This window comes from Pelophylax lessonae, assembly GCF_965119305.1.
Source record: "Pelophylax lessonae genome assembly, chromosome: 3".
NCBI lineage: Eukaryota > Metazoa > Chordata > Amphibia > Anura > Ranidae > Pelophylax > Pelophylax lessonae.
The window spans coordinates 442,092,341-442,108,258 of record NC_138770.1 but is presented as its reverse complement, the minus strand read 5'-3'; the positions used below and the strand labels follow the sequence as shown (position 1 = coordinate 442,108,258).

Below are 15,918 nucleotides of genomic sequence, written 5' to 3'. Positions count from 1 at the left end.
AGACTGCAAGGCCAGGTCTTCTCATCCAACATCAGTGCCAGACCTCACAAATGCGCTTCTATAAGAATGGTCAAACATTCCCATAGACACACTCCTAAACCTTGTGGACAGCCTTCCCAGAAGGGTTAAAGCTGTTATAGCTGCAAAGGGTGGGTCAACTCAATATTGAACTCTATGGACTAAAAGCGCGTACACACATAGCGATTGTCGGCCGTAAATATTCGGCCAACGTCCAATCGGCCGATTGTCGGCTTGTTAGTATGATGCTTCCGACAACCGACTGCGACTTTTCGGCTGAACAGAATCTGGTGTGCAGGCTTTAAAATTTTTGTTGGCCAACACCAGAACGGCCGATTGTTCCTCAGTCAGTACAGAATTCGGCCGACAAACAGCAGATGAGCAAGACTGGGCATGCTCAGAGAAGAAAAAACACACGGAAAGTTAACCATCACATGACATCACTTCTGCAGTCGGCTGTTGTTGGCCGACAAAATTTGTGCGCAGTCTTTAGCACTTTTCAACCGACAGGACAGCACCGGACAAAAGACGGCCGATCGTTCAGCCGACAATCGTTGCGTGTGTACGGGGCTTAAGACTGGGATGCTAATAAAGTTCATGTGTGTGTAAAGGCCCAATATGTTTGACAATATAGTGTAGGTGGCTACACAAGGAAACTGGTACCAAACAATGTATAAAGAAATACATTTGCGAACAGCAAGCAAAAAGACACACACACACACCAGCAAATAGTGAAAATAAACAACAGATGACCCACAACCAAAAATGCCTAAGTAACAGAAAGCTAGCAAACTAACTATGTACAATATGGGAAGCAAGGATAAAAGGGGTAATGCAAGGATTAGGGGAAATCGGGACTGGGTACAGGAATAAGGCTATCAGCAGTAAGGGAACAGAATGCAAGGATGGCTCAGAAGCAGGATGGATTGGGTATCAAGCAAGGCAATCAAACGCTGATGCAAGTTAAAATAGCAGAGGTGGGACTTAAGTACCCTCTCAGCAGCTGGGGCCAGGTGGAACTGATTGCAGGAACCTGCTGGCTGCTGGGAGACACCCGCTGGTGGTCCCTGGAACTACAGCTTTCAGCCCAGAGAACCACAGTGCCACCAGCAGGTGAATTGAGTCCTGACAGTGGCAATTGGATAACAGGTGCTGGGACACACTCTGCTTTTCTGTACCCAGCACTATATTGAAGCCAATGCTGTCAGATGTAGTCAGGTGGCTCTGCTTCTTGGGCCCTCTCAACACTTTTGCAGTTTAGAAGACTCTGTGAAATGTGTGACAAAGCTGTGCCTATGCATATAGTGAATACGTGTCACAAAATTCAAGGAAGTAAATGTGTGGAAATCTTTAGCAGGTTTACAAACTTCAAGATCATTCAGATTAATGGAATTAGGCTAGAAATAAGTATAACAGAATGTGAAAACGATAAAAATGGTTTTAAATTGTGTCCATAGAAACACATTAATTTCATTCTTTACTCTGCTAAAGTTTTATTTTTCTGGTTTTGTGCAAAAATTCTTGAAATGAAACAGCAAAGGTTAAATAATTTTTCATAGTTATTGAAATAAAATGAGTGAAATAAATGGTAGGTTTCTGAGTAATGACATACTCAGGTTATTCAGGTCTAGCTGATTGTGTTAACCTCTACTACAGACTACAGTTGCTCTAGCAGAGAGGCAGGTCTACATCAAAGAATTATACTATAATTGTGATGCTCATGGAAGTTTTAGAAACCACTTCAAACAAATAACACTATTTATAGTAGTTTTGCCCTTTCAGGGTTTGTTAAATTTTCCATTTCTGTTTTCATAGGATTATTTTAACCACAGATCAGCCAGACTGTTACTAAGCTCTTTACAGCCTAAATAAGCAGCTTTACAGGCTCTTTAACATGTACACTACACACCCATTACTGGAACTTAAGGGAAAAGGTGCATGTTGTATAAGCATAAATATGCATAGGGGGCTTTCTTTATATTGGTCACAATAAAATCATTTTAAAAACTTGTTTTCATCTTTCTGGTCAGGTAAATGTGAAATATTGCATAGTAATATGTTGCTTTCCTCATTTCAGCCAGCAAGCTGGAGCTTTAGGCTTATTTTCGATATCTTCCAGTTTTTCTCATTTGTCTTAAAGCAGTAGTATACTCCGCTTTTTAACTTTTACCTACAGGTAAGCCTATAATAAGGCTTACCTGTAGGTAAAATTAACATCTCCTAAACCTGCACGGTTTAGGAGATATTCACCCTGCATGCAGCCGCTGACACCAGCGGCGTATGCGCTCTGAAGGTCCAACGTATCTTGCCGGACTGTCAGAGCTCTTTTCCAGTTAGTTGCCGGAAAGTGATCGCGGCTCTGGCCACTCACAATGCTAGGGCCGCCAAACCCAGAAGAGAACCCAAGGGAACAGGTCAGCTCCCTCAGCAGTATCCAGGCAACCACGTTGGGGCTTAGTTTTAAGGTAAGTAATTCATAATGTGCTAGTATGCGATGCATACTAGCACATTATGCCATTGTCCTGCAGGGGTTTTTTCACAGGGGATTCTATTGCTTTAAGAAGCCTGTTATCTACAGAGCTCAAGAGCTGAAAGTAAAAATATATATACACAAATGCATCAGAGCAATGACTCATCCCACTATACTGTATGCCAGGGGTGTCAAACTCAATTTAATCGCGGGCCACATCAGCATAATAATTGCCCTAAAAAGGGCCGGTTGTATCTGTAAAACTAGATGTCCACAGCATCCCCTACCCTTACATAAGATGTCAAGAGCCTCTTCACCATCAGAAGTTGAGTCCCCCACCCTCCAGTACATCACAGTGAACCCCCCTTAACTTGTGCTGCTGCTGGGAAGAAGCTGGAGGCATTGCTGGAAAGCAGAAAGTACGGGGTCTGGAGGAGAATCAGAGGAGGGCTGGAGCTCTCCTGCAGCTGCAGGAGAGGTGCGAGGGCCATATAAAATGGACTGGAAGGCCGCATTGTGCTGTATGCCTTCATCTGAGGTGAGGTACAAGATGGCAGACTCTCTTTACCAAACTTAAAAGGGTCTATTTACAAAGCTATAACTGACTTTCACCAAACATTTTCTGGGGGAGAATCATTCACTGTTATTCAAAACTCATGGACCTGGAGAATTTAGCTGCAGTTTGTTGAAAGTCCGATTCTCTGCTTAACAAATATGCCCCCATAGTGTTGTATGCTCTTATAAGTATTGTTGCCAAGACAGCTTTTTGGCAAGCCTTATCTTTTGTATATATCTAGGAATCCTTTTTATGACATATTTTTTTATACAACAAAGATTTATATATATATATATATATATATATATATATATATACACAGATGCATCTAAAAAAGTTAGGATATCAAAAAGTAAATTCAGTAACTCAATTCAAAAAGGGAAAGTCATATATAGATTTGTTACACACAGTGATATATTTCAAGCATTTCTTTCTTTTAATTTGGAGGATTATGGCTTACAGATAGCGAAGACCCAAAATTAAATCTCAGAAAATTAGAATATTACATAAGACCAATAAAAAAAGGATTTTTAATACAGAAATGTTGGCTTACTGAAAAGTATGTCCATGTACAATATAGTATGCACTCAGTACTTGATCAGGGCTTCTTTTGCATGAATTACTGCATCAATGCGGCATGGCATGGAGGCGATCAGCCCATGGCACTGCTGAGGTGTTATGGAAGCCCAGGTTGCTTTGATAGCGGCCTTCAGCTTGTCTGCATTGTTGGGTCTGGTGTCTCATCTGCCTCTTGACAATACCCTACAGATTCTCTATGGGGTTTAGGTCAGGTGAGTTTGCTGACCAATCAAGCACAGTTATACCACGATCATTAAACCAGGTATTGGTATTTTTGGCAGTGTGGGCAGGTGCCAAGTCCTGCTGGAAAATGAAATCCTCATCTCCATAAAGCTGGTCAGCCGAGGGAAGCATGAAGTGTTCTAAAATTTCCTGGTAGGGGGCTGCGCTGACTTTATAAAACACAGTGGACCAATACCAGCAGATGACATGGCTCCCGAAATCACCAGGGACTGTGGAAACTTCACACTGGACCTCATGTAACTTGGATTCTGTGCCTCTCCACTCTTTCTCCAGACTCTGGGATCTAGATTTCTAAATTAAATGCAAAATGTACTTTTATCCAAAAAGAGGACTTTCAACTTTGAGCAACAGTTCATTCTTTTTCCTCCTTAGCCCAGGTAAGACAATTCTGACGTCGTCTCGGGTTCAGGAGTGGCTTGACACAAGGAATGCGACAGTTGTAGTCCATGTCCTGAATATGTATGTATGTAGTGGCTCTTGAAGCACTGACACCAGCAGTAGTCCACTTCTTGTGAATCTCCCCCAAATGCTTGAATGGTCTTTGCTTCACAATCCTCTCAATGCTGTCGTTATCCCTGTTGCTTGTGCACCTTTTTCTACCACACGTTTTCCTTCCACTCAACTTTCCATTAATATGCTTAGATAGAGCACTCTGTGAACAGCCAGCTTCATTAGCAATGATCTTTTGTGACTTACCCTCCTTCTGGAGGGTGTCAATGACTGTCTTCTGGACAACTGTCAAGTCATCAGTCTTCCCCATGATTGTGTAATCTACTGAACCGGACAGGGACAATTTGAAGGCTCAGGAAACCTTTACAGGTGTTTTGAGTTAATTGGATAATTAGAGTGTGACACCATGAGTCTACAATATTGAACTTTTTCACAATATTCCAATTTTCTGAGATTTTGGGTTTTCACTAGCTGTAAGTGTTAGATATAACCTTTTGGGGCTAAACAAAGTATAGGCAGACAGTCTGTTGTTTCACTGAACGCTGCTTTTTGTTCGGAGCAGGAACTCTTCTTTATGTAAGATTCTGGTACCTCCGGTACCCTTAATCACCACTTTCTCTGTAATGCGTCCCACCTTTCTCTTCAGGCGGTACGCATATACCTTTAAGAACGATGATGTCACTGCTGAGCGCCGCAGAGCGGCTATTTCAACCGCCGGCGGTCTCACTCACATTGTTCGTTCAACCTGCCTTGTGTATCCACATGCTTTCAAGCCTGACTTATGATCGGAACCTCCAGCTATTCCCTTTACCTGGAGCAGACCGGAACCTCGCTACGGATCCCTGTATCTCGCTACCGGATCATTCCTTCTCTATTGGACCTCTCTAACTACTAACATTACAAGTGATAAGTACCCCGCAGGGGAACCCTCCATAACCTTACTTGCACTATCTACCTATGCACATTAAGGACTGTTACTACCTATCCATACTATCCTATCATCTGCACTGTTACATAGATTGCTAGCTCTTGAGCCTACTACCATCTATCATCTGCACTGCTGCATAGATTGCTAGCTCTCCTGTCTACTACTATCTATCCTTGCACTGGGTTAGTCTATCCTGTATTTGTCATCTGCTGTCCTCACCACCTGTTACCATACTCGATACTAACCTATCTGCATTCCTAATACCATCTTGAACTCTCCTATACAAACCTATCAAGTGCTTACCATCCTTGTCACTGTTCACACCTGTCCCTTCAGCACATCACCTTCATACTATCATATACATCCTATCACTCCAGGAACATCTCATTGAGTGTGTATATATCTGTATGTTGAAGCTGACAGGCCCACGGTGATGAGTCCTGGAGAGTTGGATCTGGTATTCAACACATCTCTACATGACTACTGAGTGGAGATTTTGCAGCTGCAAATCCAGCCTTTAACAAAAACGCAGGAGCGTTACACTTTATTACCTTTTTGAGGCATAGACAAAACATGAACTCAGAAATGTAACACTGCCATCTAGTGGTCATACAATGTAATAGGCACACAGCAATGACATACAGTGGTTGTTGCTGATTAAATACAAACCTTGTATGCTAACACCCCCACTCAACAACTACTATCTATGTCAATCCCATTTCTGATCTAAGATCCACAAATCTGGTTCTAGCTAGTGGCTTTGTCAAAGCATCAGCAATCATTTTTTCCGACTCACAATACACAAGTACAATCACTTTCTGATCAACTAAGTCATGAATGTAATGATGTCTGACATCGATGTGCTTGGTTCTTCCATTAATTTTCTCACTTGTTGCAAGCTTAATGCAAGACTGATTGTCCTCAAATAAGACGGTAGGTTCTGATGTTGCTTCTCCAAGATCCTTGAGTAATTGCTGTAACCACACAACTTCTTGACTGGCATAAGCTGCAGATATGTATTCAGCTTCTGTAGAGGGCAATGCCACTGACATCTGTTTCTTGCTGGACCATGATATAGGACTGTCTCCCAATTTTAATAAGTAACCACTTGTGGATTTGCGTGTGCTGTGATCACCTGCCCAATCGGAGTCCACATATCCCACGAGGTTTAAACCACCACTTGCTGATAGTTTCAAATTTAAGTCTTTTGTCTGTTTCAGATATCTCATAACTCTTTTGATCGCATTCCAGTCTCTTTGACGTGGTTTATCAACTCGCCTGCAAAGAAGAGACATACTGGCTGCAATGTCTGGACGTGTAGTGGTTGCAATGTAGAGAAGTGCCCCCACTGCTTGTCTGTATTGTTCATTGGATGTGAGAAGATCATCTTCTCCTTCTAACTTTGGATAGACTGTATCCATAGGTGTGCTTGCTCCTTTCGCCTCTGTCATGTTGAATTGCTGAAGAATAGATTCAATTTTTGCACTCTGATTCAACAGGAAACTTCCATCTTTCTCACGCTGGATGTCAATTCCAAGATAATATGTCACTTCACCTAGGTCTTTAGTTTCAAAGTGCTTGTTGAGTACTCCTGTTAACTTTGCAATTTCATTGTCGTTTTTGTGAGCAATGATCAGGTCATCTACATAAATTAGCAGATACATCCACTCAGTGTCTACTTGTTTAGCATATAGGCACGGATCAGCTTTGCTTCTTGTAAATCCTTCATTTAGTAGAACTTGATTAATCTTCAGGTTCCATGCTCGAGCTGATTGTTTAAGGCCATAAAGAGATTTATTTAACTTGCAGACAAGATGCTCTTGTCCCTTTTTCAAATATCCTTCTGGCTGTGACATGTAAATTTCTTCTTCAATATCACCATTAAGAAAAGCTGTCTCAATATCGTGATGTTACAAACAATCAGAAACAGACTTCATGAGTGTGGCCTGAGGGCCTGATATCCTCTAGTGGGCCTTGTGCTCACTGCCCAGCACCGTGGAGCTCAATTGCCATTTGCCATTGAACACCAGAATTAGCAGGTCTGCCACTGGGGCCCTGTGCTTTTCACAGATGAGAGCAGGTTCACCCCGAGCACGTGAAAGGGTCTGGAGAAGCCATGGAGAATGTTATGCTGCCTGTAACATTGTTCAGCATGACTGGTTTGGTGGTGGGTCAGTGATGGTCTGGGAAGGCATATCCATGGAGAGATGCACAGACCTCTACAGGCTAGACAATGGCACCCTGACTGTCATTAGGTATTGGGATGAAATCTTTGGACCCATTGTCAGACCCTACGCTGGTACAGTGGGTCCTGGATTCCTCCTGGTGCACAACAATGCCCGGCCTCATGTGGCGAGAGTATACAGTCAGTTCCTGGAGGATGAAGGAATTGATGCCACTGAATGGCCCCCACGCTCGCCTGACCTAAATCCAATAGAACACCTCTGGGAGATTATGTTTTGGTGCATCTGATCCCACCAGGTTGAACTCAGTCCCTTCAGGAGCTCAGTGATACCCTGGTCCAAATTCGGGAAGGAAATACCCCAGGACACCATCCGTCGTCTCATTAGGAGCATGCCCCGACGTTGTCAGGCATGGATACAAACACGTGGGGGCCATACAAACTACTGAGTACTATTTTGAGTTGCTGCAATGAAATTTCAGCAAAATGGACTAACCTGCTGCATCATTTTTTCACTTTGATTTTGGGGTGTCTTTGAATTCAGCCCTCTGTAGGTTGATAATTTTCATTTCCATTAAATGATGTGACATCCTTTAGTTCCTAACACATTACCCAGTCCATATCAGTATAGATATCCAACATAATATTTTCCAACATAATATTTTTCCCCGTTGAGATCTGATGTGTTTACAAAGTGTTCCTTTAATTTTTTTTGAGCAGTGTATATATATATATATATATATATATATATTTATATATATATATTTATATATTTATATATATATACTGTATACACACACACAAACACTATATTGTGAAAGGTATTGGGGCACCTGTCTTTACACGCACATAAACTTTATATAAGAAGGAAATTGAGGACGCAAAAATTCAAAATGAAAGACAGATTGCAAAAGATAGTAGGACAAACCCCGAATAATTCTTTAATAGCATCCCAGTCTTACGGACGTAGGGCAATATTGAGTTGGCCCACTCTTGCAGCTATAACAGCTTCAACTCTTCTGGGAAGGTTGTCCACAAGGTTTAGGAGTGTATCCATGGGAATGTTTGGCCATTCTTCCAGAAGGGCGTTTGTGAGGTCAGGCACAGATGTGGATGAGAAGGCCTAGCTCGCAGTCTTTGCTCTAATTCATCCCAAAGGTGTTCTATGGGGTTGAGGTCAGGACTCTATGCAGGCCTGTCAAATTTCTCCACTCCAAACACAAAGTTCCCACAAAGTTAGGAGCATGAAATTGTCCAAAATGTCTTGGTATGCAGACGCCTTAGGGAGTTTTCTTCAATGAAGCTAAGGGGCCAAGCCCAACCCTGGAAAAAACAACCCACACCATAATTCCCCCTCCACCAAATGATTTGGACCAGTGCACAAAGCAAGGTCCATAAAAACATGGATGAACCAGTTTGGGGATGGAGGAACTTGACTGGCCTGCGCAGAGTCCTGACCTCAACACGATAGAACACTTTTGGGATGAATTAAAGCGGAGACTGCGAGTGAGGCTTTCTCATCAGCGCCTGACCTCACAAATGCGCTTCTGGGAGAATGGTCAAACATTACCATAGACACACTCCTAAACCTTGAGGACAGTCTTCCCAGATGAGTTGAAGCTGTTATAGCTGCAAAGGGGATGGCCAACTCAATATTGAACCCTACAAACTAATGGTGTCCATACACTAGTGAAAAATCGTTCGAAAATCTGTCATTTGGACAGTTCGTTCATTTGTTTGGCCAGTTAATGGGCACAAATCGGTAATCGGTTGTGATGTTTTTGAGCCAAATTAAATTGAAGGACAAGTTTGAAAACTTTCTGCTGAATGATAAATTGAAAGGTTATAGTGTTTCTCATCTGAACTGTTTGCACTAGGCATGTGTGACAAAAGGAATGAAAAACCGATTAATTTATGTCCTTTGAATGATTTATCGATCAAAATTCCATCAGTACATGATGGCCAAATTGTTTGCTCTCACGACCGAGTGTTCGTTATTCGAAAATAAGCTCAAACAATTTTCCGTATAGTGTATAGACAGCATTAGACTGGGATTCCATTAAAGTTCATGTGCGTACAGAGGCAGGCATCCCAATACTTTTGAAAATAGTGTGTGTGTGTATATACAGTGTATATATATATACACACACACATACATACATACATACACACACACACACACACACACACAGTAAGACTTGGTTCACACTATGGCGATCCTACTTAGGGGGCGACCTGTGAAGTCACGTACACCGCCACTTCGGCACGACTTGCACGCACTTCATAAAATGAATGTCTATGCAAGTCGCCCGAAGTAGTACAGGAACCTTTTTCTAAGTCGGAGCGACTTGTGTCGCTCCTATTAGAACCGGTCCTGTACTACACTATGGGATGCGACGGTGCCTGACTTGTCAGGCTGACCAAGTCGCCTGACAAGTCGTACCAGTGTGAATGGAGACTAAAACTTTGGTTTACGAGTAATGCGGCTTAGGGGCGATTTGAAAGATGAGCAATGATCTCTTGATATACGAGCAATATACAAGCAGTAGTTTTATTGTTAAAAAAAAAAAATACACTCACAATCTTAAGGAGTCTGGTGCAATTCCAAAGCCACTGGTGTACAGTATACAGTTCTGTATGTGGCCAGAGGTCCAGTAGCACTCGTGGCTCCCGGCGCTTCTTGCAGAACTCAGAGACATTTAAAGACACTCCCAGCTGGGTGGGCGGATGTAACGCGCGTTCGGAGCACCCGGAAGTGACGTCAACATGTCTCTGAGTGTCTCCGAGTTATGAACAGCAGTGGCTTTGGAATACTGTATACTGTACAGCAGTGGCTTTGGAATCGCAGCAGATTCCTTAACATTGTGAGTGTACTGTAATTTTTTTTTTTTTTTTTTTTTTACACAAAAGGAACTGTGGGTTGGGAGCCTGGTCACAATGATACATGAAGGGGTGCTGCAAAGTGCAGGTTATTTGTTTTATTTTTACAGTACAGTACACTGAGGTGCAGGTTAATTTGTTTTATTTTAAGAGCCGGTTCACATACAGGCGACCCGACTTGCCGGGGCGACCTGTGAAGTCGCGGTGCACAGAGCGCACCGCGACCTCGGAGAGACATGCACGGACTTCATATCATTGAAGTCAATGCAGGTCGCTCCAGGTCGCCCCAAAGTAGTACAGGACCCTTTTTCTAAGTCGGAGCGACTTGTGTCGCTCCTATTAGAACGGGTCCTGTGCTAATCTATGGCAGGCGACCCACGGCGACTTGTCAGGCGACCAGGTCGCCTGACAAGTCGCCCCAGTGTGAACCGGCTCTTACAGTACACTTTATACTATATTTTGTATTGCCGTAATCATTTTTATATAAATAAATGGCTGTGGAACGAATCATCTGAGTTTCGATTATTTCTTATGGGGAAATTCGCTTTGATATACGAGTGCTTTGGATTACAAGCATGCTTCCTGGAACAAATTATGCTTGCAAACCAAGGTACATATACACACATACTTTTTTTTTTTTTTTGAGGCACTGGCTGGTAGCATTTTCTATGATGTATCATCTTGGTTTCTCTCACACACAATATAAGGCGTTTAACCGCTTGCTGACTGCGCACAGTATATTTACTGCGGCAGTCGGCCCCGGCCAGGCAGAGTGACGTAGGTCTACGTCGCTCGCCTGTCACTCCTTCCAGAGCCAATAGCGGGCGGGCGCGCGCCCGCCGAGGCGCGCGCCCGCCTCAGCTCGTTCACGGAGGAGTGCGGGAGTGTGACTGGCGGACCCGATGTCCGCCGGTCACACTACGATCGCCGCTACAGCGGGAGAAAGACAGAGCGGCTTGTGTAAACAAGCCACCTGTCAGTTCTCCCTGTGTAAAAGTGAAGATCAAACAGTTCTACTATGTAGAACTGTTGATCTTTGTTTTTACACTAGTAGACCTGTCCCTACACAGTTAGAATCACGCCCCTAGGACACACTTAACCCCTCCCTGTCCAATACTGTTAACCCCTTCCCTGCCAGTGTCATTTTTGCAGTAACAGTGCATATGTATAGCACTGATTACTGCAGTAATGTCACTGGTACCCCCAAAAGTGTCAAAAATGTCAGTCAAGGGTCCGATCTGTCCGCCGCAATGTCGCAGTACCGCAAAAAAAATCGCAGATCGCCGCCATTACTCGTTAAAAAAAAAAACACCAAAAATGACAAAAATCTTTCCCTTTGTTAGTAAACGCGATAACTTTTGCGCAAACCAATCAAAATACGCTTTTTGCGATTTTTTTTACCAAACATAGGTAGCGTAAAACAAATTGGCCGAAAATTTTAAAAAATTTTGATTTTTACATTTTTTTTTGGGGGAATTTCATATAAAAAAAAGTGAAAAATATTGTTGTTTTTGCAAAAATTACGCTCTTTTTTTGTTTATAGCGCGTGATCAAAAAATCGCACAGGTGATCAAATACCACCAAAAGAAAGCTCTGTTTGTGGGAAAAAAAGGACGTGAAATTCGTTTAGGTACAGCGTCGCACGACCGCGCGATTGTCCGTTAAAGTCACGCAGTAAAAAATCGCAAAATAACCCCTGGTCTTTTAGCAGGAAAATCCTCCGGTGGTAAAGTGGTTAAGCTGATGTGGAGAAAACAGACTTTTTGTTTTCTTAGAGCCTTCAGTTCTGTTCTGGGTCTGGTGTTTTTGTAGAGCTCAGAGTTTTGGGTTTGATAAAGCCTCCATTCCTAGGTTCACCTCTTACCTGTTAGCTAGACCTAGGTTTTAGCCTCAGCTGTCTACAGGTCTTTAAAAATGCCATTTGAAAGATTCTCTGGGCTCCCTATCACTCTCTATGCTTCGAGAGTCTGCTGCTGTTGAAAAGGCTAACTGCTGACAGAACACAGGTACAAGTGATGCCTCTGTTTGCTTGGAGAAAGCACTGGGTGATACCCCTGTTTGTCAGACAAAGCCATGGAGACATTAGACCCCTTCTGGCATTTGATGACCACGATAATGACCCTCATCTGCAAATTCTAACAGCGCTTCAAAAGCGTTTATGGCAAGGATTGTATCTCTTTTGTGGACACTTTTGACATACATGTTGTTTCTAGGTTGGTGAGGGATTTATGTGTAAAGCCATCAAACCGTAAATAATTACTGGCTTTTGATTTTTCACCCCCTCAACCTTTGGGTCTATTACTAAATATAATTTTATCAGATTAGACAGGATTGCTAATGCCTCGAACTGCCTTGATATCAGAAGGCAAAAAATGGAAAGGAAATTTATTGCCAGGAGTTATCTTTTGCCACTCTTGGAAGAGGTTCAATCTAGATCTGTTTCAAATGAGGAGTCACATATTGGCATAATAAAAAAAAAAGGAGGCTTCCGTCTGTGTGTTTGTATCATAGCTTTTCTGTATGAGTTTTTTTTTTTTTTTTTTGCATATTCTTCATACAGTAAACCCTAATAGTGAAGAATTCCAGAGCATGACTAAACTAGAATTTAAACAGAACCATATGATTCGTGGTAGGATCAACCCAAGTTAAGGTCATTCAGAAATCTTTGGGATCCACAAGAAAGGGATCATTTCCATGTTTATGATGTTGAGAGTGTGCTTATAGTCACTAAGAGTTTCCATCTCCAATTATGATGGTATGATGTACTATGTCGTTAAACATTATCTGACATGTACCTACATGGTTTCCTCATTGCAGTGTCCCTGCTATCTTTTGCCAAATAGGTGAGACTCCCTAAAAATTAGGGACAGAGTGTGACCGCACTGGTACACCATCAGATCCAGATAGACGGAGCTCCCTTGTGCCAAGACACTTTTTGGAAGCTGGAAATGGGGGCACTGACGCTGTGTTATGGTTATAGACCAAGTTCCTAAGCTCAGAAGGAGTGGTGACCACATTATCGCTTTTGAAATGAAAAGGGGTATACTGGATCTTTGAATTAGATAACTTACTGCATCAAGATTTAAAAAATGACTTTTATCTGTATTTGTTTCTTAAAAATGCTGCAGGAGAGGAGAGGAGGACAGCCGGCAGCACTGCGGGTGAGGGAGGGCACACGAGGGTCCAGAAAGCAGGTGGACAGGGCAGATACTAGAACAGATTCTCCTGGCGGCTTTTTCCAAGAGAGACAAGATAAGAGTCACAAGGCAATACAGCTGCAAGTGTCTGGGGCCCCCCTTTTGAACTGATGGGGCCCAGGCCCAGTACAGGAGGGATGGCTATACTGCCTTATCAGAGGCCCTGATCACAGGCATGTGTGTGGGTAAATGATCTGATCCAAAATAATGTGTTTACCTTTTTGGTAATGAGTCTATTGATTGTTCTATCAGCTTCTTTTCCAAAGCCAAGGTGAAGCTGGGTGTGTGGTTTTCTTCTTTTAAGAGCCAACTTGTCAAAGGCTTTTCTGAACCTGCATCTTTATCCTGGAACAAATACAATCAAATTAGCTTCATAAAGGATTTCGGGAAAAAAAAAAAAAGGATAGATGATTATCATGTGCATTATGTTATCTATTTTACATTAAATATAACTGAGAGTGCTTGGGTTGAGAACCATCAAGAACCAGATAAATAGTGGCATAGCTACAATTCTGGTTATGACTCTTAAAGTGTATGTCAAGCCGAAACCATTTTGCCAAAATGTTTTAGAGTGAAGAAGTATTACAACCACTGTCTGTTGTTCTCTGAAGCTCAATTACAAAGTTATATCCTCATTTCCTGTCCTGCTGACAACCAGACAGGAAATGAGCGTAAATCTGCAACATTGACCTAGAAAGAAATAAAAAGTTGACAGGGGAATGCTTTTCTTACTCTTCCCAAGAAAATCATTTTTATTTCGGTCTTTGATGCTTTTGTAGAGTTCCTCATACTTCCAATCTGGTAATATGTCAACAGGAAAGGAATATTCTCTAATAGAGTGCTGGATAGGAGTAAAAACCTGACATGGGTTCTAAACCATCCAACCCTCTTTATCTTTAAGTTTTCCTTAGTACAAAAATATCTTCTTTGCATATTAAATTTTGTTTTGGAAACTTTACAGATTTCCAAATAAGCATATATTAATACATTTAGACTAATGTATAAAACATTTTTACCAATTCACAATATATAATGTAAAAGCATGCCAGATAAAACTCTAACATCCCTTAATATATGTAAACTGATACATAAAAAAAAAAAAAAAAAATCGCAAAAATCTTTTTTTCCTTCAACTCTCACCTTAATTAACCACAGTGCTGCTTGCATTGAAGCCTGGTCAGTTAGACTCATAGACTGTGTTAAGCTTAATTTAGAGCTCACAGATGATCTCCAAGCTCCACTCATCCAAGGTGGCCGGCTTTTCAAGAGCTCCTCTAAAAAACAGAAAACAGACCTCCATATTTAAATACTTCTGGGACAAGTAATTATTATTTAAGGAGGAAAAGGTTAACAGATAAGTACAACTTTAGCTAAAGAATTAGCATGCTGGTAATCGATGTATAGAAGCATGCCTTCTGCAGTTTGGGTCGTGAGAAATAATAGCTGGTTTCCTTTGTTTCTGTCTTCAGTGATTAACATTGGCTCATTATTTTATTGTTTTAAATACATCTAGGTTTAACTTAGTTAAAGATAGGAAAAACTGTTTTTAGATTTGAATAGAATGGATAGGTATTAGAGCACCTGTTTGTTTTCTTATTGCTGTCTGTTCCCCTGTTAAGGAGATTTAACCCCACCGGTTGTCCCATTTACTGTTATCACCGAAAGTGAAAGAAAAGTCTGAATTCTGTGTTGTCACCAGAACAGCAGTAGAAGGGAAATCTCCTATGGGGACACTAGTTCCTGGCGTTTCTTCTCTTTGGAGGGATTTTATTTGACTTCCTGTTTTGAATATGAGACAAGAAGTGAAGGGAAAACTCCCCAGTGGCCAGAGGCCGAAAAACTGTCAGAGGGTAAAACCCTCCCTTACTCTAGTCAAAATAAAGAAAAAAATGTCTTTATTTCTACTTTAACAATCTGCTGTCCCTATGATATTGGAAATATGGCTCTCTTCATAATGGAGGTACCAGCTCCCTGCTGATTCTACACTAGGAAACACACAAAAATGACCTAGCGAAGCTAAACCAAAAAACAATGTGTTGGTGGCATGTTGCCTTGAAGTGGTTCTGAAGGCGGAAGTTTTTTTTAATTTTTGTAACTTAATGCATTCTCTGCATTAAGGAAAAAACATTCCACTGTTTGTGGCCCAACTCCTAAACACTTACCTGACACCACTCTCAATCTAGCGCTGTGCCCACCAGTAGCCCCGCTCTGCTCCCTTCCCTCCCGGCCTTTACTGAGAGCAGCAGGAGTCATTGGCTCATGCTGCTGTCAGGCAAATTCTTTGAGAAGAGAGTGGGACCAAGCCATGCTGTGTGTTTCTATAGACAGACACAGCTTGGCTCAGGAGCACACCCACATGAGTGCCCCCATAGGAAGTGGCTTGCTATGGGGTACTTTGAGAAGAGGAGAAGTGGA

General features: G+C 42.0%; 1 protein-coding gene across 1 annotated transcript in view; it reads right to left on the bottom strand.

The window, feature by feature from the left end:
• Positions 1–15,918, bottom strand: part of ECT2L (epithelial cell transforming 2 like) — a gene marked incomplete at both ends in the record, with an annotated part of 92,632 nt that overhangs the window by 48,608 nt on the left and 28,106 nt on the right. Inside the window, 2 exons of the mRNA XM_082252405.1 lie at positions 13,721–13,848; positions 14,644–14,777. Coding sequence (XP_082108531.1) covers positions 13,721–13,848; positions 14,644–14,777 — 262 coding nt within the window. The remainder of the gene's footprint in view (positions 1–13,720; positions 13,849–14,643; positions 14,778–15,918) is intronic.